Source organism: Uloborus diversus, chromosome 5 (genome assembly GCF_026930045.1).
Source record: "Uloborus diversus isolate 005 chromosome 5, Udiv.v.3.1, whole genome shotgun sequence".
In the NCBI taxonomy this organism is placed as follows: domain Eukaryota; kingdom Metazoa; phylum Arthropoda; class Arachnida; order Araneae; family Uloboridae; genus Uloborus; species Uloborus diversus.
In genome coordinates, this window is record NC_072735.1 from 43,932,223 (window position 1) to 43,952,592 (window position 20,370).

The following is a 20,370-nucleotide window of genomic DNA, read 5'->3' on the forward strand; positions in this document are numbered from 1 at the left end:
AGAAGTTAACCACAGAAAGAATGATACCTTCCTTAGATTCATATAAATATTGTTTTTTTTTAATTTCAAGTTTATGGTTTTATTTATTTTTTATTCTCTTGAGCTTGTCAATTGTTTAAGCCTGTTTGAAAATTATGTTTTTTTAAAAGCTAGACTAGATATTAATCACTAAAATCGGTTTCTCATTTCAAAACCAACTCGAACATTTAAAACAGCAGTTAAATCTTAAAACGCATTAGGGAGCACAAATAAACATGTTCAAAGTTTTACTTTTACTTTTCACGTGTCAAACTTTCGTGCTTCGATTTTGAGAGCCTCCTATTAAATTACGGGAAGCATACCCCATGCAAAATAACGCAAAATGAAGCTACGAGTATAATATTTCTTCCAAATCGAGGAAAAAGTGATTTCTTTTTCTACCGTCGAGGCGAAGACACGGCTCAAATTTCTCCTCGGAGTAGATGCATTTTCGCATGTCTTTTCCTATATTCCTCCTATAAGCTTTTATATTTACTTTCTTTTTCTTGATAAAAATTTATCATGTTTCGTCACTGAATTTGCATGAGTTCTCCTGAAAAACATTTTGTATCGAATGAAATTTCCAATTTCGCTCGTAAAAAAAGTAAATATTTAGTGATTTTGTTTTATCTTTTATTTGTTGTAATTTTGCTTTTTTCGTGATGGTAAGTGGCTGGAAGAAACTTTGATTTAAATTTAATAATACAGTTTTCTTATTTGAAAATATTATGTTTCTCTGAAAATATAAAAGGCAGTCTCTTTCTTTCCATTAGAAAAAAGAAAAAAGGAAATAGATTCTATTGTCTTGCATAAGTAGAAAGAAAAACTATAAAATCTTTGAAAGTTTGGGAGATAATTTAAAAGTTTTCTTGTAAACAAAATATGATATCGTACTTTCAAGTTCTATATTCTTCTGAGATTTTAAAATATTACTGTTACATCTCACCACGAGTAGCTATGTTTTTATGTTATATTTTAATTTAAAAATTATTGTACTGTGTAATACGATCTTGTTTGTAGTATAGTACATATTCTTTCGTTAAAATAATTCATCACGTTTTTAATTTATTTAATGTCAGAAGTGCAACCAACACATTTAGTAAGGGGACTGTATTTCAAGAAGGTTTTTTTTTACAAAGGACAAATTATTGTGAAATTCTCTTTATGAGCTTCACTCATTAAATACAGGCAAATAACTATTATTGTAAGCTTGAAATATGTTTCACAAGATTCTGTTATATTCATGATACGGAAATAAATTTATACGGTTATACTCTGTACCTCAGCGTCAGACTGGCGTAAGTCCAAAAATTGCGGTGTCCATTTGTTAGTGCATTGTGTGTAATAGTCTATTCCGCATCCACACATGTGAACGCAATTCGTAAAAAAAAAAAAAAAATCTTTTTAATGTTTTACCAGGGTTAAAAGAGCACGGGTCCTATCCTTCACGTGTGCCAGAAAAAAGTTTATTCCTATCTCCTGTAAAATTACCATAATATGACTTAGGTCTTTATGGCTTTGGGGTACAACATTATGAAAATGCTAAAATCTAGTTATTAACCCATTCCATGACCAGCCCGAAAACCCTTAACGCGCATGCCGCAGATAACGAAACGGAGTTGCTTTTTGCTACGTTGTAATAACACTTTTCTCCCCCATTTTGCTATCGGTATTTTAATGTTGTTTTTGCTGTTCAGCTTGCATTCGAAAATCGCTTCGCTTTATTTGTTTTTAAGCACTGAATTAAACAGTGCAATAACATACAAGGTTGCTAATATGTGCTGAAATATTCATACATTTACGCAGTACATAACAGGAAAATAAGAAACAATAGAGGATTGCGTGAAATACACCGCCAGCTCAGTCATTTCCAGCCGAGGACTGCAGTTTCGTGCTTATTAGCACTCGTCAGCCCGGCATAGGAAAGTGACTGAGCTGGAGATGGAAAACCTCTTAAGGAAGCCAAGAGTGCGAAACAAACTGGTAGCTAATATAGAATTAGCAGACCAGACGAGTGACCGAAGCAATGGTTCGGTTCAACTCGAAGATTGAACGCAAGGCAAGGTATATTCAGTAAATTACCGCCCATTAGCCAGGGCTAAAGCAGAAATACGTGAAATACACCGCCAGCTCAGTCATTTCCAGCCGAGGACTGCAGTTTCGTGCTTATTAGCACTCGTCAGCCCGGCATAGGAAAGTGACTGAGCTGGAGATGAAAACCTCTTAAGGAAGCCAAGAGTGCGAAACAAACTGGTAGCTAATATAGAATTAGCAGACCAGACGAGTGACCGAAGCAATGGTTCGGTTCAACTCGAAGATTGAACGCAAGGCAAGGTATATTCAGTAAATTACCGCCCATTAGCCAGGGCTAAAGCAGAAATACGTGAAATTTATCTCAGTATTTTTTTTTTTTCTTTTACTGTTAAATGTAAGATGATCTATCTTTCAAAAAGCCTCAACAAAACATTCTTCAAACAATTGACTGATCGATCCAACGTGTGAGCAAGCGAATTGAATAGACAAAAACGCTTTAAGTGTGGGAATGATATTCTAAGAGGATAAAAAGTATTCTTCGGTGCCTTTTGATATATTGTGACACTTCAAAACGACCAATAAACACAGAGACATCCCTTTGATGGAAGGACTATGGTCGACTTTTATCGTAATTCAGGTGACTTTTAAATCCCTTCTGGATGCCCAGATATCAGTTGCTCAAACGTGGGAAGTATTTTAAAGATAAATGATTACAAAAGATCAAAACTTGCGGCTAATCCCCTATTTCCCTAAAGGATACTTTTGTGCATGCAACTAAAAGCCCCCAGCTGAGAGAGGAATAACTAGACCGACTGGGAAATCTGTATTCTCCAAGGACCCTCTTTGCAAACATCCGAGCAAGTTAGTTCCATTCAAAGAATGGTCAGAAGGTTTTAGTGTTTTGTGGTCAACCCTTCCACATTATTTTCTTACAACAAAACAGTTTAGCTCAGAAAGGAATTTCAAAGCAAGCTTTTATGCTTATATGACGGAACATGTCTTCAGAAGGAAAAAAAAAGGAGATCTTGCTTGAAATCGAGTCGGATTTAAAAAAATTTTTTAAACATACTTGGATAAATTTTAGTTAGTTTCATAGGATTATTTACTAATTACGGCGATTTGATTATTGAAAAGAAACCAAATATTTAATTTATATTTTTAAAATCTCATAAAAGAAGGTACAATTAAAACATTGGAGCTATTTTAAGACAATAAATAAAATCTGAAAAAGAATGGGAGAAAAGTAATGTTTCGTTTCTTATGAGTAAAGCGTACAAAAAAAAAAAAGAACTCAAGATATTATCATTTTATTCGTACTGTCGTATCTATTTTATGTTTTACATAGTCAACTTTTACGTATAGTCAATGCGGTCGTCTTTTTTTTTTTCGTGAAATAAAAAATATTCAAAACCGTATCACTAAAAATCCATCAAAGGGTGCTGCGAATATAAAAATATATAATTTACGTTTCAAAATATCATGATTTAAAAATAAATAAGCACTAAAAAATAATAATAGTATACAAATAAATAAAAAGCGTAGTAAGCACATTATAATAATAAAAAAAACATACTCGTGCAAAATTAAGATACGTAAGATAGTTTAAAAAAATAATATTGCGTAAAATAAATTATAAAATTTGAGGATTATGAACAATTTAGTGAAGGATACTTGCGTAAGAAGGTGGATTTTTGATAACAAGAAAAACATATTTCTGTTTATTTGCTTTATTCAGGCATAGAAATATTGATAAATATGTAAGGAAATATTTTCACACTTGTTCATCAGGATTTCAAATGCCAGAATGCTAAGAAACAAAGCTTCCACGAAAAGATAAAAATATAATGCCTGATTATTTGAAGCATTATACGTGTCCCATCAAAGAGTACTTGAAAAGTTAATATCTTAGTAAAATAAAATAAATTACAACAAGTTCCGTGAAATACTATAAGTTACATCCCTTTTGTCTAAGAAAAGAGCTTGATTACCGCTCCCCTAAAAGCTCCAGAACCCAACAGAAAAGCGCAATAACAGGGTTCTGCTCCTGGAAGGATCGTCGACACATATTCGGCCGAAGCAAAAACTGCTAGAAACGCCGTGACGACACAGGATCGTCGAGGGCAGTTAGGAACCATTTTCTTGCGACGAGCCTGAATCGGCCGGGGCAGTATTAACACAAACTGCGCGGCCGATCCTGTATCGGCCGGGGCAAGGAATGGGTTAACGTATGTCTCAAAAGTAAACATTTTAACTCAAAAAAATGCGTTTATAAACAATAAAAATCATTTACATAAACACAAAAGTTGTTCGGAAAAGAAAATTAATTAAAAATCTAAAGACAGTGTCGAGAATCGTTATCTACATCCAACGGCCCTAATTCAAATTCACGATTATAGCCGTTATAAGATTAGGGGAGGTAACATACTACTGAATACCCAAGCTCTGCCTTCAATTGACGAGTTGAACCGTACCATGCTGCAAACACTCTCGCTGGAGAGGTAAATTTTCTTTATCTAACAGTTTATTGGCACTCTCAGCTTCAATGAGATGACATCTGCCTCCAGCTCCGTTATTCACTAATCCAAATTGATGAGTTTTAATAAGTCTGGGAAACTGCAGTCTCTGGATGTGATAACCGGGCTTCCTGGTATATTGCATGTATATTAGATAATGTATCAATTCTCGGGAAATTTTAAGGCAAAAGTATGGGCTGGTAAATGATTTAACTCTAAGTATTAGAGTTCAGTAAATGAGATCATTTAAATTGCCTGCATTAGTAATTAAGGAAAAAGTATAACACAAATTGACTTTATCCAACAACATATAGAAATATATTGAAAGGGGGGGGGCGAAACGCTTAAAAAATAGGAAGACAACTTTACTGTTGTGCAAATTATATTTTATTAGTAATTTTACGATAAATGAATTGATGAAGAGAGACTGTCGAAGGAAAACCAATTGATAGGTCTGATCTCAGGAGAGCTATTCAAGAAATAGGGAAGGAAATAGACGAAAGATGGGAATAAGTAACACTGAAAGAACAGCTAAGACGTAGTGTTTCTCAAGTAACTCTACAGAAGAAGACGAAGGAGGACTGGCAAAGTAAACTGTCTTCTGAAGCATTTGCTAGAAAAGGGCTACGAAGACTTTTTTTTTTTTGAAACCTACGAGAATTTTTTTTAAACTTGAAACACAGTGCTTCAATAGTCGATGACAGTAGTTCTCAACCTTTTAAATGCTGAGAGGAACTTGATACAGTTCTAAACCCTAAATGTACGATAAAAATAAATTTTTATGCCAATTGTATGAGGGACAATGAGCTGAATCAAAAGTGGTTAAATAAATTTAAGTACTATAATAATGATGGAGGTCAATTTTCACTACCCGATCGCCATTCGCATGAAAACTGTTTGAAGATCGTCAGTTGATAATTCCCTGTCGCCAGTTGATTAGCCTGGGATATAGAGTTTGATTTTTTTTTCAATACCAATAGAAACACCGGTTTGCCGTAGATTGGTAACTTGACCCAAAGAGTCAAGTTGTATCTCCTAAAGCGCATACGTTAGAATTATTTTTTTTCTATCGGATTTTAGTACATTAAAATGTCAGTCAATAACGTTTTGACGCTAAAAGCTTTCCAAAAAATTAAAAATTAGTGTTTTAAACAGAAATTTAGATTTAAGAATTTAGTTTTTTCCCATTATTTCCTTCTATTAGTTTTCAGGTCGCTAAGATTCTCATTCACGTTCAGGTGGTGTTTAATTAATAAACGTTCGTTCTCGTCTCTCTTCATTCTTCTCTCTCGTCTATTAATCATCTGAAATGTTCGGGTATTAACAAAATGAATTACAGCTGTGACCTTTCCTATGCCGGACAGATCAGTCATTCACTGAAATTTGGCTTAAATAAGCATAAAAACTGCGTAAAAAAACAACAAATGAACATGTCTTGTTTTGCTAAAACATTGGTGGGAAGCACATCCCTCCTTTGATTTTAACTCTTATGAAATTATCCAGAAATGTCCAAATTCTTCAAATCTAAATTTTTGAGAGTCTTTCACATTCTGAAGAATCGTTCCAATTAAGAAAACGAACCTAAAGCCTTTCCGTACTTTTTTTTTTATTTTTGCAGTTTAACTTCTTTTCTTACACTGTGTTTATCTCCCCTCTCCTTTCTTTGAATTCCTTTTCGTCTTAGTCATACAGGTGTTATTTTTCTGTTTTCTTAAATATTTTTTGTTGCCTTTAAGTTTACTTTTATTATTTTATTTTATACAATTTTTGCATTTTTATTTTGCTATTTTTCCAACCTTTTTTAAGATTTTCACTGTATTCTGTTAATTTAAATTTCAAAAAAAGGTTATAGTTAAACCGTTACGCTGTCTTTTAACAAAAAATTTATTACCAATTTCTTCATTAGCGGTTTCATTTTTTTAAACAAACTTTAATATAATGGGATTTTTGGAGGAATTTATTGCTTAACGTTTTTTTCTCGTAGGGAATTGTGTAAAAAACTTCGACTCTGAGTTCAATTTTGTCTTGGTTGTTCTTTTAATTTTTTTATTTTTACTATTTTAACTGTCTGTTGTGCTTTCTCGATGTTTCTACTGGATGTTTTCAAATACAAATGCTCATTATTTTGCATTGAAAATGGGGTTCCCTGTAACCCCGAAACACTTGATGCAGCGATCAGCTACTTTTGTGTGTCAAAACATTGTTGATTGGCATTTACTTCTCTGGAAAAAGGATTTTTTTTTATTTCTTATAGCACATATACTTCGTAAAGGCAACACGAAGTCTAGTGAACTGTTTTTTTAACCTTTAAAACATTTACTCGCAAAATAAAATTTTTTTAAAACTTCATTACCGAACTGTTTTAATGGTTTTAGAGATTAAATTTACAATTATTGCAGTATAGTGAATTCCCGTTGCTACGAATACCAATACAGCGAAATATCCGTTTTAGCGAAAAAAGTTTTCAGTCCCCTTTTAATTCTTTTTACATTGCTTAAATTCCATAATAACGACATTTCCTGTGCAAAAAAATAATAATAAAAATAAAATAAATAAATAAATAATATACAAATAAATAAATAAATAAATAAATAAAGCGGACCTTTAAATTTCGTTTTAATTTTATAAAACCTTCTTTCTTAATGTAATGTAGAATTTCCAGTTGAATGTCTGAAACACATTGAGAAGAGAAGTGGTTGCTCCATAGGGGGCCATAAATTATACTATAAACTGCTTTGCTATAAATGAGAGTGACTGTATAACTATGCTTTCCGATTTAAGTAAATTTCGTGTCCCAGATTTGGAAAACTCTCCCTAGACTGTATGTTTTATGAATGGTTTGCTGTAGAAAATCGGGATTTTCAGTTCATTTATATTTTCTAGAGTTTGAACACACACACTTGAAACATGTCTTAGTAAAAATTTATAAAACTTAAATGATAAAAAAAAAATCTGCTAAAACATATGTATCCAAAAAGGATTACTTTTCTATACAATACTGCAAAGTTTAAAAGTTTATATTTATTTTCAAATTGTGGATGAGGGTTTTTTAAAGCTTTCCACAAACATCTTTCGATTATCCTTGTTTCAGTAAAAGACTTAGAAAATTGTGGCAGAAAAAGTATAAAAGCAATTACATGAGAAAAATTTAATATAAAAACCTTTTCTTGGTACACAGCATAGTCAAACAAATAAAAATCAAGATAGCCTCCAACTTAATTTGTAGATTAAGTTTTTTCAGTTCCTGTTTGTAGAAAAATACTTAAGACTAGGGAGTTTTTTCAAATTGAATTTATCCTACTGGGTTAAGCTAATTTAAAAATCCAATACTTGTTTTTTTCTCCTTTTTATCCGAGGAGAGTCAAATATTTAATCTTACCTTTAAACAGTAATTGCTTTTTGGGTCTGATGTCTTTATTAAAGTCATTAAATAGCTATCTTTTTAGGCTAAGAGTTTAAAAAACAGCCACGTGAGATAAAAGTATACGTAGTATAAGCTTTAGAGGGATTCTAATCCAAAGTTAAATTGAACATTCTATCGAAACCCATGCGGACTTTTGTATGTGGAATTGATTGTAAGTTTTATCATTTTACCCCTTTTATGTATTTTTTATTCAGTGGCTTAATTTGATATTAATCCAGTCGTTATAACATAATACAATATTTCGCAGCCTCCAACACCTTAACTGTTTATGGAGTCATAACCGTTTTCTTGAATATTTTTAAAGTCATTTATTTTTTAGAGACTATATGTGAGATTTCTTTTAAAATATATCGACATTTGAACTTGCCCATCTAAAAACTTTGATGAATAACGAAGCAGAACGTTTGATTCAATGTACTTTAAAGAAGAAACGTTTGCTCATTATCGAGTCACCTCAAAATTTCATGCACCCTTTTTCAATCAGATTTGCATACTTTTATTTTAAATGTGCAGTAACTTTTCGAAAAATTAGTTCTTAAGGTAAAATTCTAAGGATGTTTTAAATAACGTCAGGTATGCTGAATTTTTGCGAGCAACCTAACTTTATGTGTTGAACATCTTTCTTGACTTAAATGCTACCGCAGTGGTTGTTGAAATATAAGTAGAGTTTAAAATAAATAATATATATATATATATATATATATATATATATATATATATATATATATATATATATATATATATATATATATATATATATTATTGCTATTTTAAGTCTATTACCCTATTTTGTGGTTAAAAAAATGTTGATGGTGAGTGCTCAAGACAGTGACCATTGTTTCTACATGGCCGTAAGAGTCTTGTGTAAACTTACTTTTTCTGCGTCATTTAAACTCTTGAAAAGTTTAATATTGTATGTCTATGGTATCGAAGGTTAGTAACTTAAACTGGAGTTTGTTATTTTTAAGTGTTCCTTTCAATAAATGTTATTCTCAAATGGGGAAAAAAGCGTGTCACAACGTGGTGTAGCCAGTTTTCACCTCTCTGAAACAGAATTATTTAAAAGTTTTGTCATAGATAAGTGTTGTTCAATGATGATGATAGTGTGATAAGTGTTGCTCAAGGATTTAGTGACGTGAAAAAAATCTAGATCAATTTATTCCAATTTGATTCTATTCTGAGTAATGAAAACTTTTTTTTTTTTAAATTTGTCAGTTTTTTTGACTGGAACCCTTTTTTTTAATGTTAAAATTAAAAAAATAATAATAATAAAAGTCCTTTGAGATTTTTTCAATTTTTTTTTAGAAACGGTTCAGAAGTTGCACATATTTAAGATTCAAAATTAAGAGAAATGCTTGAAATCATTGGAACTTTTAAAAAAAAGTTTATAAAGTTCAACATCAAGTATTTTTCCGCTACAGTGGTCGGGTTAGATAAACACTGAACTAAGCATTTATTTAGTTAAATTTTAAATTATGAATTGCTGATTATAAAGTAACAAGATGGACTTAACATGCATTTTGAACAAGTAACAGGTGGCGGCACCAAGTTGACTGCCTTAGATACGCAACATTTTTCCACACAAAAACTGCCCACCCCTTATCGATCCATTTACCCTATCAATCAGTGTTTTTTACTAGACACGGTATTATCTTTCTAAAATGTATGGCTAATTCACATCTCGTTATATACAATAAAATGGAAGATAAACTTAAAAAATCAGCAAAAAGTGGCACAAAGTTGGTCCACTTGGCGGTAATCTCGTTAATGAAAACATGTATTGATAATACTTCACTTCATTTTTTCTGTAATTAGCCAGTTTATCTATTTGCAAGTCACTTAAAAAAAAAGAGATGTTTACAACTCACACTGAGGAATAAAGCTTTTAATTTTTGAGCGTACTCTACCGTTTTTACATTGCTCAATTCATTTCCTTGGGTGTGACATTTTTACGCACACATTTGCATTTTGTTCCCAGATTTTAGAACTTTGACTTTGACTTTTAATTTTTTCAGATATAAGTATACATTGTGTATGTTAATATGCTGTATCAACTCTAAGAAGAAATGTATATAAAAATAATATTTTGACTGCGTTGCGGGTGTGACCTTGCGGTTGTGCGCTCGCACAACGCACTAATTGTCATTTTTAAAATTCAAGACAACATTTGAGTTACTTTATGTCTCAATACATACTTGTTCATTAAATCCGAATGCAGTATATTCATTTTACAATGAATAGTAATACAACGAAATATCCGTTTCAAAAAAATAAATTTTCAGTCTTAATTTAATTGCCATTACATTGATTGTATTCCATTACAGCGTACATTGTTAAAGAAAATCCCGAAATTTTACAGTAAAGGTTACTGGCATCCATGTTGCCAGTAACTTTTATTGTAAAATCCTATTTTACTGTAAAGTTTTACGGTAGAATAAATGAGGGTTAAAAAATGCAAAATGCAAACTGCAGGTTCAATCTCGGAACCTTCGGCTTGGCAGGTGGCTTTGCTGCCTATCATACCAGTTGAGACACGTCGAGTGAGGGGAAATACTGTGTTATTTGCCTCACACTGTAAGTTACATGGTTTATCAATTGGCGCTGCGATAGTTAATTTTTCTAGGTACAATTTACTGTAATTTTTTTCTGTACTGTAAACACTCCGTTTTATAGTAATATTTACCATAAAAGTTTCCTGAATATTTAAAAGTGTATCCTGTACTATATCACAATACTGCAGAGGATGGCAAGTAAGGGCAATAACTGCACATTTTTATTGTATTTATTTATTTATTTATTTATTTATTTGTACTTTTGCCATTTATTGTACATTTGTTCTATTGTACAAGTTGGCTTATTTGGTTTCTGCTGAAAAAAAGGAGTCAAAAAAAAAAGTACATTTCTAACACTTCCCTTTTGTTAGGTATTGAATTTAAAATGCGTTTCATTAAATATTTCAAAAACTCATCTCTGCAGATACTGTAGTTTGACTGTCCACGGCAGAATTCAAGGCCAATGTTTTTAATCCAGGAAAATAGTAAATATAAGCTTAAAAATGTGGCTACATATTTATTCATATGAATTAAACAATATATTATACAAAAAAAATGAAAGAAAAGAAAAAGACAGCCGAAAAAAAAGCAAGTATGTTGTTACTAACGGCCGGGACGCTTTTGAAAATTAATACCCAATATCCTTTGAAACTTTTAATCATGCCACTTTTACCTTCCACCCGTAATTGAATAACGGTCCACCAACCCTTCTGAAATGAAATCCCGTATTTTATAACATGCGCTCCCGGCCATCATCATTTTTATGACTCTTGAATCTGCAGCATTTATGCACGATTTTATCTAATATTTGTTTACAGCCCCTGTTATCCTCTAATCGATTCTGCCAGATGCTAACTGAGTGGAATATTTTGCGAGACCGGGTTTATGATAACCCCGTTTTAAGGAGGAAAAGACTTCGTTTACGATCCATAAATTGTTCTCTACTGCAAAACTAGGGTGTTTACGAGCCGGCCACTACCACCTCCGTTGACCGGCTAAGTTTTGGGCTCCGAAGAGGGGGCTGAAGTGGCACGAAATCTGCACATTCTCTTCTGAAGACTTGAGTGTATAGGATTTGGCTTATTCGATTGAAAAGGCTGTCCATTTTTGGCCCAGTAATCACTTTTTAAAGTTTTTGGCTGCTAATTTCGTAGATTTGAAATACTGGGTGCTTTTCTGCCTATTTTCTCCCAAGAATGTAATTTTTTTTTTTTTTAAACTAAAAAAAAAAACCATGTTTTTGTAGCAATACGAACTAAGATGTAAAAAATATTTTTTGTATGTTAAGTATGATGAAATAATTGATCAAACAATGTTCTTTAATGTAAAAAAAAACACGGGGTCTGTCTATTTACATTTTTACAAGGATAACAAATGCAAGAAACTTAAAACAACTGATTTGAACATCCCCCCCCCCACACACACACTTTTCCTTACACTAACGTTAATTGTTACATCAATTATTTTATCATACTTGACACACATTTTTTTAAAACATTTTAGTAACTACTCGAAAGTAACTACTCGAACACTACAACAAACAGAGCCATGTCTTGGGTTTCAGTGGCTACTATACCTGGGGTCATGTTCTGGGACGCCATCCCATACAAGCCTTAGTCAAATGTGTTGTCCTATATGGCAGGGCATCACTAGAGCCATTTTTCAACAAGACAATGATCGTTCACACACAGCTAGGGTGCCACAGGGTTTTTTCTACTACATATTCTCCTTCTCTCACCTTCTCGATTCCCTGGTTTGTCACAGATTGAGCATGTTTGGGAGCACTTGTGATGGCAAGTTGGACAACATACAAGTTTGATCGAATTAGAGGCGCGATTACAATAACAGTGTATCGAGAGGACGTAGGGCATCGTGCAAGACTTTCATGCCTTACAGTATTCCTGTATCTTATGTATTTACGCCAGAGGTAGCTCAGCAAGGTACTCAAATTGAAATTTCTATGGGATTTTTTTTTAATTATAAATGATCATTTTGCTTTCATTTTAATCACATTTTAGTATCAATGTTGCTTTTACGTGTGTAAAATTTTCTAGGTCTCATGTTTGTAAGTGGATCATTTTTTTTATTATTCTTTGTACATATATGAATTTATTTTATTTATTTATTTATTTTTTATTTGGAATGCCAACAGGTTCTTTTCAAATTGTTCTAGTGTTAAAGAATTATGGGCAGAACATGGAAACACGGTCTTAACAAAACAGAAAATCGTGTCTAAGAACTAATCTTTTTTTTTTATCTAGACTCTATATAGGAATCTTTAAACGCATTTTTGAGAAAAGATTTTAAGAGAAAATTCACTTAAATAGTTGTCGACGTATAAACTTTTCTCCAAGATTTCTCACAAAAATAAAGGTTCATTTAACACATTTGATCAATACATTGCCACTGATTTCGGTTTTTCTTGGCGAAGTAATATTAGGGCTTCAAACTATTTATTTCATTACACAGTCTTTTGACTCTTGCGATAAAATTTTTTCACAGTTTGAGAAATGTTTTCGCGTGACTAGATTTCTTCTAAAGCTTGAAAACGAAAATTTCGTGAGCCGAGTTCTTTCGCAGATATGACGAAGAATTTATGACAAAGAATAATTTACGTAAATAGTTTTCAAAATTTGAAATAAAAAGAAAGATACTCATAAATTATTTCAAAAGTAGAAGAAAAATAATTTTACTGTCGCCCAAGCAAAGATTATTAAATAGTTTCTAGAAACAAATTGCATAATTGTAGACAAAATTTAAAAGTTTAATTTATATCTTGCTCAAAGAAAAACGGTTTCTTCACTTATTTCAATGATGAAAAATTAGCAAATTCAATAGAAAGATGATATTAATATAGTTTTATGCTACTCGAAATAGCGTAAATATATTTATTTATTTTCTTTAATACAATGTGCAGTTATTTTGCCAAACTTTAAACTACACGAGATAAATTTATCCTAATTCACGACGTTTTTTATGATAAAAATCAAAATTGTGGAATACCGTTTGCTTCAATATCCTAGCAGAGCGAAAGTTTACAAATGTTAATGAAAAGTTTTAAAAAATGCATACGCAAACCAAAAGAAGAAATATATAATTTTTTGACCAAGAACCTCATCATAGCAAAGGTGGTCACAACGTCTACTGTTACATCTGCATACTGAATTTTAGAGTTGCTCATTACATTTATCATATTCACACGCAATATTCAAATTCCAGATTTATCGTTCAATTACAATCGTTTTCTAATTCAACGAGACTGTTAGACGGCTTCCATCTGGACACTTGTTCAGTGATTGTCATTTTGGGAAGATTTTTTTATTTTATTTTATTTTTATTTTTTAAGTTTTTCTTCCTGGAAAACAAATAAATTTATTTTAGAATTAATTTTTATGAAAACTCGTGTTTTTTTTTTCATATATTTAAATTGCTCAGTAAAAAATCTCGAACTTAAAGTAAAGCGCTCGTTGTTCAAATCTATTTTAACATGCAGATATACTGTTGGGACTTTTTTCAAGGGGTGAAAATACTCCGTGACAATTTTGAAAGGAGTAAAACTCATTTTCGAGGAATACAATGTGTAGAAACAATAAAAAATTATTGCAGAGAACCATAAAAGATCTAGCAGGAATGAAATGCAAGATAGCAGACCGATGGAGGAAAAAAATGCTTTGATTGTTAACATTTAGACATGCTCCATGATAAAAAACAGACGTTTATGATAAAATATTTCTAATCCATTTGAGTCAAGCGTATTTCTAAAATACGCTTGATTAATTTTTTCACGCCCATTAGGGTTTTTTAATGCCTAAAATACACAAGTAGAGGCGTAAAATGCAACTTTGTATAAAATAGATATAACAAACAAAGTGCAATTAAACTGAATTAAACACAAAACAACAAAAGTACTAAAGCAGTGGCGTCACTACATGGGGAAGGAGGGGGACTGTCCGCTCCGGGTGTCACCCGTCTGGAGATGACACCACGTGGAAATGCAAGTTTTAAAAAATGAAGCTAAAATGCATTTTTGACACATCAAATTTGAAACACTTTTATTTTACGTGGGTTGAACCCCCGGAATCCCAACCTTTATTTGATTTTTCTAGATTATCCTGCTTAAAATTTCGTTTTATACAAATATAGTTGTTTCTGAGAAAAAGGATGAACTACATGTTTTCATGTTTACATATTTCTTTTTCTTTTGCGTTTGCAGAGGGGTGGCACCACAAATATACCCCCCCCCCCGGATGTCATCCATGCTAGGTATGCCACTGCTTTAAGTCATACCAGCGGTGAAAGAAAGTTTGATTCGTGATTCGTTCAAAAAAAAAAAAAAAAAAAGACTGGAAGTGACAAAAATGTTTGTTCAAAATTGATATGAGTTCTTTGTGAGCATTTTTCTAAGTGGTACATTGTTTAATTTTCTTCTCTGACTTTTCTGAGACTCAAACATTTGTGATAGTTTCACATATATACTACATTTTTGCTTAATAGTCTGTTTTTGTGTTTAGGTGCAATTGCTTACAATATTAATACACATCTGATAAAAAAATTTAGAATTATTTTCCTCAAAAAGCCTGCACTTACATTATCCTTAAATAACGCGATAGATATGGGAATTTCTCTGCGTGTTTATGTCAATATTTTTTGCAGGCCTTAAAAACGATCCTTCAGTGCAGAATTTGATGGCTCATTTTGTTTTTTCGGAGTCTTTAAAATTCCATTATGCCCAAACAGCTCATGATTTATTCATATTCGTGAAAGATATTTGAATTTTAATGCTGAAATTTTCCGAAAAAAAGTAATGTAGATTGATATGTGGAGGCATAGTGCGCAGCTTTTTGGAGCAAAATCACGAGAGAATGGTTCATAAAACTAAACACAAACCTTTTTCCCGAGATTTTAATAAATAAGCTATGACATTTTATGCAAATGCTTTCTTGTTCAACTTGTTCGTGGAGGAAAATTTTAGTACATAAAATTAATGTTTTATTATAAAAAAACGGCGCAGTTAGGAATTGAAAAAAAAATCTAATATGATATTTTTTTGATTTAATATATTTTTCATTGTGTATGTTTAAAAAAAATGTATTGATAAAAACAGTGCATATTAATTTTGCATTACATCGACCTATAAATCTTTAGCATCAATTGAAATGTTTTCACTTTGGAAGAATTTTGCAATTTTACTAGAGGTAAGATGCCTTTTTGATTTTTTTTCACGGTGAATTTAAAAAAAATCAGTATTTATGTGATCATTGTCGCTTGAGGTTAAAATGCTTTTTGAGAAACCACAAAACAATTAAAAATAGTTGAGATGTATTTAAATAAATATGTGTCTAAGTTATGTTTAATTAAGACAACCAATCTTGTTTTATATTTATTTCTAGCATTACACGCCTTTGGTTTGAATGAGGCAAAAATCAGCGGATGTTATCCTGAACAATGCGTCAAAACCACCTTCGTTGAAAATCAAAGAGTAAATAACGAAGTTTAGTAATTTATGTTCAATGACAGCAAATAGCAGTTAAGATAGATAAACTATATTGAAAACTTAAAAGAACTTTAGCAGTTCAGACTTTTGCGTGTTAGACGATTTATAGAATATTTTACATGTTGCTGACTAAAATGCGTCACAGCTGTCACGATTGCGTTCAGAAATTATTTTTGCCAATTAAAAAAAAAATCAAAGCGAAGTTACTATTGTGATACATTTTTGCGTAAAGCTCATCTAAATCTTAATACAAAGAATTTTGACTATTATTTTAAACAATACTTCATTTCATTTTGCGGGTGTAATTTTTTTTAATCGATAGAGTTTAGAGTGCCAAATTCCATGTTTTATTTAAAAGACCGGTCGCACGCATTTTCTGTCTACGAGCATCCCTTTTGGAGTCAAAGCGTAAATTTACTGACTTAACTTAATTACTATATATATTAATTAATGAATTTAATTATTTATGTACTAGTTATTTCCAAACTTCGCAAAAATAATGTGGTCTTTTGATTCTTCAGGTTATCCGGGCTTAGAAATTCACTGGTTCAGTATATCTTTCTTTTTTTTTTGGCAACAATGTTCCACTATTTGGTGCAATTACAAAATAAGTAATTTATAGAGCATGTGAAAAAAAAATCATATGAAAAAAACGTCACACCTTTGACTCAAAATAATCATGCTTTAAATATATATTTTTTGTTGAAATGTTCTAAGAACATTTTTACTAATTATAAGAGTTATTCTTTATTATACTTTTCTCTAAAACAGAAATAACTTTTCGTCCAAAGTGCGACACAAAACCCTGCTCTATAAAGGATGCACATCAAGTCACTTCTTTCTACTACAATTGATTTATTTGGCAACTTCTCTTCTGGATTAGAGAGCTTTTAAAAACAATAAAACAAGAGTTCAGAGAGGGGAACAGATTACGTCAGAGCTCGTCAACGTGAATAGATAATATTAACATACATCCCAATTTAGAGCAGCACCTGACAGGATCAAAATTTAAAGGCTCAATTATTTACCGGCTTATCGGGGGATGACATTTACTCCTTTTGGGAGAAAAGTAATTTAATTTCCTCTTGGAGAATAAATGTATTGTTAGCTAGAGAAGCTAAAATTTAGGAAAGGTGTTCGATTAAAAATCCATTCATTAAATGACAACTAGCCCCCAAAGCACCATTTTCATCCATTGATAAATTTTAAACTGTCTTTCGTTTCACAAGTCAATACATGAAACCGTGTATTTGTTTTTACAGTTGGAAAACTTTGCACATTTTTAATATTTGTAAATTTTAATATTTGCGTGCATGATATTTAAAATTCTTAAAAGCCGTAATTGATTTTTTTTTCTCGTATAAATAAAATAATCAATTATAGTTTTTCACAGACAGTGCATTTTTTTTAATGAGAATACAAACGTATTTATTCTTAAGATAAGACTTTCTTAAACCTTGAAATAAACTCCTAAAGCTCGCGGTTATCTCTATATATTAAAAAAAATCAAACGCATTTTTTATTCTAATCCTTTCTAATTATTAATTTGAATTTTTGCGAATCAAATAAGATTGCGATGCAATCTTCTGGGGTTGGTGATCGTCAGATAGAAGGGGGCGGATGTACCCTTACCGTTTAAAAAACATCGAAATGAATAATTTTGTAATAAATGTATTTTCATTGAAACAGTTTGTTTAATTTCCATTAAGAATATGGTACCTTCCTTTTGAAAACCACATTTTTAAGTAAGCATAACTTGCGAGGCTTTCGACTGCGGATTGGAAAGTTCAGAACTAAGAGTTTTATTTTTTTTTCTCCAAAAGTAGTAACGAAACATTTAGACGAGTTAAATAAAATGAGCTTAATTACGAAGATGAGATAACCGAAATTAATCTTCAAAAACGTGTAAGTGCCAATAAATATATTTTTTTTGTTTCGTTTTATTCAAATGATGCTTCAAAAACAAAACTTCAACAGTATGATCCAAAGTGGTTTTAATTTCATCGGAAAATATAATTACATTTTTATTTCTAGTAGTTGCTACCTTGCACTGTTTTCAATACTACTCACTCATCTCTTAGTGACACCAAACTTAAAGGGAAGATTTATTTTCCAAATACATCCAGAGTTGTTGTAAAATCTAAAATTTGCTTAACTGTGCACAAAAAAGAACTAATAGATATGTTCAAATATTATTTTATTATGACCAATGAATGATAAAAAATTGAACAGTACCAGTTTTCTTTTGCGGAATTAAAAGTGAATCACTTTATCAGTGAAATCTTTGCCATAAATTACAGAACATTTTCTATCAACAACATTAGACCACATAAACTGTTCTGTTACTTTATTTACTATTTTTAGAACCAGCATTTGCAACACTTTTTATGATGCCTATTTCGTCCGAAGACAACATATTTTTTCCTCAGTAGGTGAAAAATGTGAATAAAAGTTCGTGCTATTGAGTACGTATTGCTGTATTGCTCTATTGTTTTTTCTTTTTTTTTTTTGCTTACTACGTTCTGAAACGAAACTTTTTTTTCAAATACTTTTCACAACATTCACAATTGGCAATGAAAATTCATTTGTTCTGAATCGGTGCTATTACTCAAATGTTACTAACATTTAAATTTTGCTTGAAAATCTGATCTGATAAAACATTTTCCGCAATCGATTGTCATTCATTTTGAATGCTTATCAAACAAATATTTATCAAATTGCCTTATTTTTTAGAAGACATGTCTACCACGGTAAGGTGGCATAATTTGATAGCTAAACCGTTATTAAAATCCGTTTATAGTGTGAGTTAAATGAAGTAACATCAAACTTGTAAAAATACGAGTTGTTTATAATAAGTAAGTTTTATTATACATATATTACAATCAACAACTCTTCTTACAGGTTCAAAATTCTTATTCATAAAACACTATTTACATTCATGTACTATTTACAATCCAAGACATTTTTTTCAGGAAATAAATGTTTCTTAAATAATAAGTTTTGACGTTATTAATGTACTATGGAAGGTCCATTTTACAGTTACATAGTAAATACCTTTTATGAAAATCCAAATTTAAGCATTATTTTAAACCGGATAAAGAGCATAAATGAATCAAAAAAGTTACATGATTATAAATTTATAAACACTTGAACTATATCAACTTCATGTTTTTAAACGTAATAACGTTTCTAAGAAAATAATATTAAATAATATTAAAAATTATTTAAAATGAAATTTATTAAAATTACTCAAAATTAATGTTACAAAAGGTGGTGTTGAAGCTCAATAGTCCAAAAAGAAATATCGGTTAACAGTTTAAAATATCTTTGTGAAAACATGTATTTGAGCTTATGACACCTATAGACTGACTGGAGGTATGCACTCTACAATTTCAGTGAAGCAGTTTCAACAAAATTATTACTATCGATAATTCATATCTGAACATATTCTTGTAAATATTCTGAGCTGAAGGCATGCATTTATAAAATCTTTCAAAATGAAACCAAAATATTAAAGTCATTTAAACATTAAAAGGTTACAAAAGCTCAGCTTGTATGTATCATCTTTTATAAATGTTTTATTTATATTTTTTTCATCTATTACTTGGCTAGACATAAGTTTCGAGTGTTGACTTGGAGAACATTTCGGACTTTTATACCTGAAATAAAAGGATAAAACTAAATATTACTTGGGACAGATAAATTTCAAAGCCTAAATAGTGAATTCACAAAATAATGTTTTAAAGAGGAATTAATGTGGTTATATATTTTTGCACAGATATAAATACGCTCCTATTGGTTTGAATGAAAAAGGCAAAATATGAATTAAGTAAATTGTAAAAGAGTGTTATTCAGTTTACATGGAACATTTTCTACTTTTACAGATATTACTATTTTAGACATGCAAAGCCCAAGAAAAAAATGGGTTACTATATCCACGGTGAAAGCCAGTTCAATGCAGATATCATTTATATATATATATATATATATATATATATATATATATATATATATATATATATATATATATATATATATATATATATATATTTATTTATTTATTTATTTATTTATTTATTTATTTATTTATTTATTTATTTATTTATTTATTTATTTATTTATATTTACCACGTGCCCCTAGGGCCCCCTTCTTTGAGTTTCGAAGAAAAAATTGCGGATTTTCTCATTTTTATGTAAAAATATTCTAACGTTTTATATTTAAAGTAATTTTGAATCTTAATAAGGTGCTGCTACTTCCAGACTGACCATTATCTCACTTTCATTCTGTAAAATGTAACATGTTACAGAGGGTACAGGTACACTAATGGCATTGGG

The 20,370-nt window shown here is 30.9% G+C and overlaps 1 protein-coding gene across 1 annotated transcript in view; it reads right to left on the bottom strand.

The window, feature by feature from the left end:
- Positions 1-18,924: 18,924 nt before the first annotated feature.
- LOC129222891 (uncharacterized) overlaps positions 18,925-20,370 on the bottom strand; it is a 201,676-nt gene continuing 200,230 nt past the window's right edge. The window contains 1 exon segment of the mRNA XM_054857455.1: positions 18,925-19,694. Within this exon segment, the coding sequence (XP_054713430.1) occupies positions 19,636-19,694 (59 nt within the window). The 3' untranslated portion in view covers positions 18,925-19,635.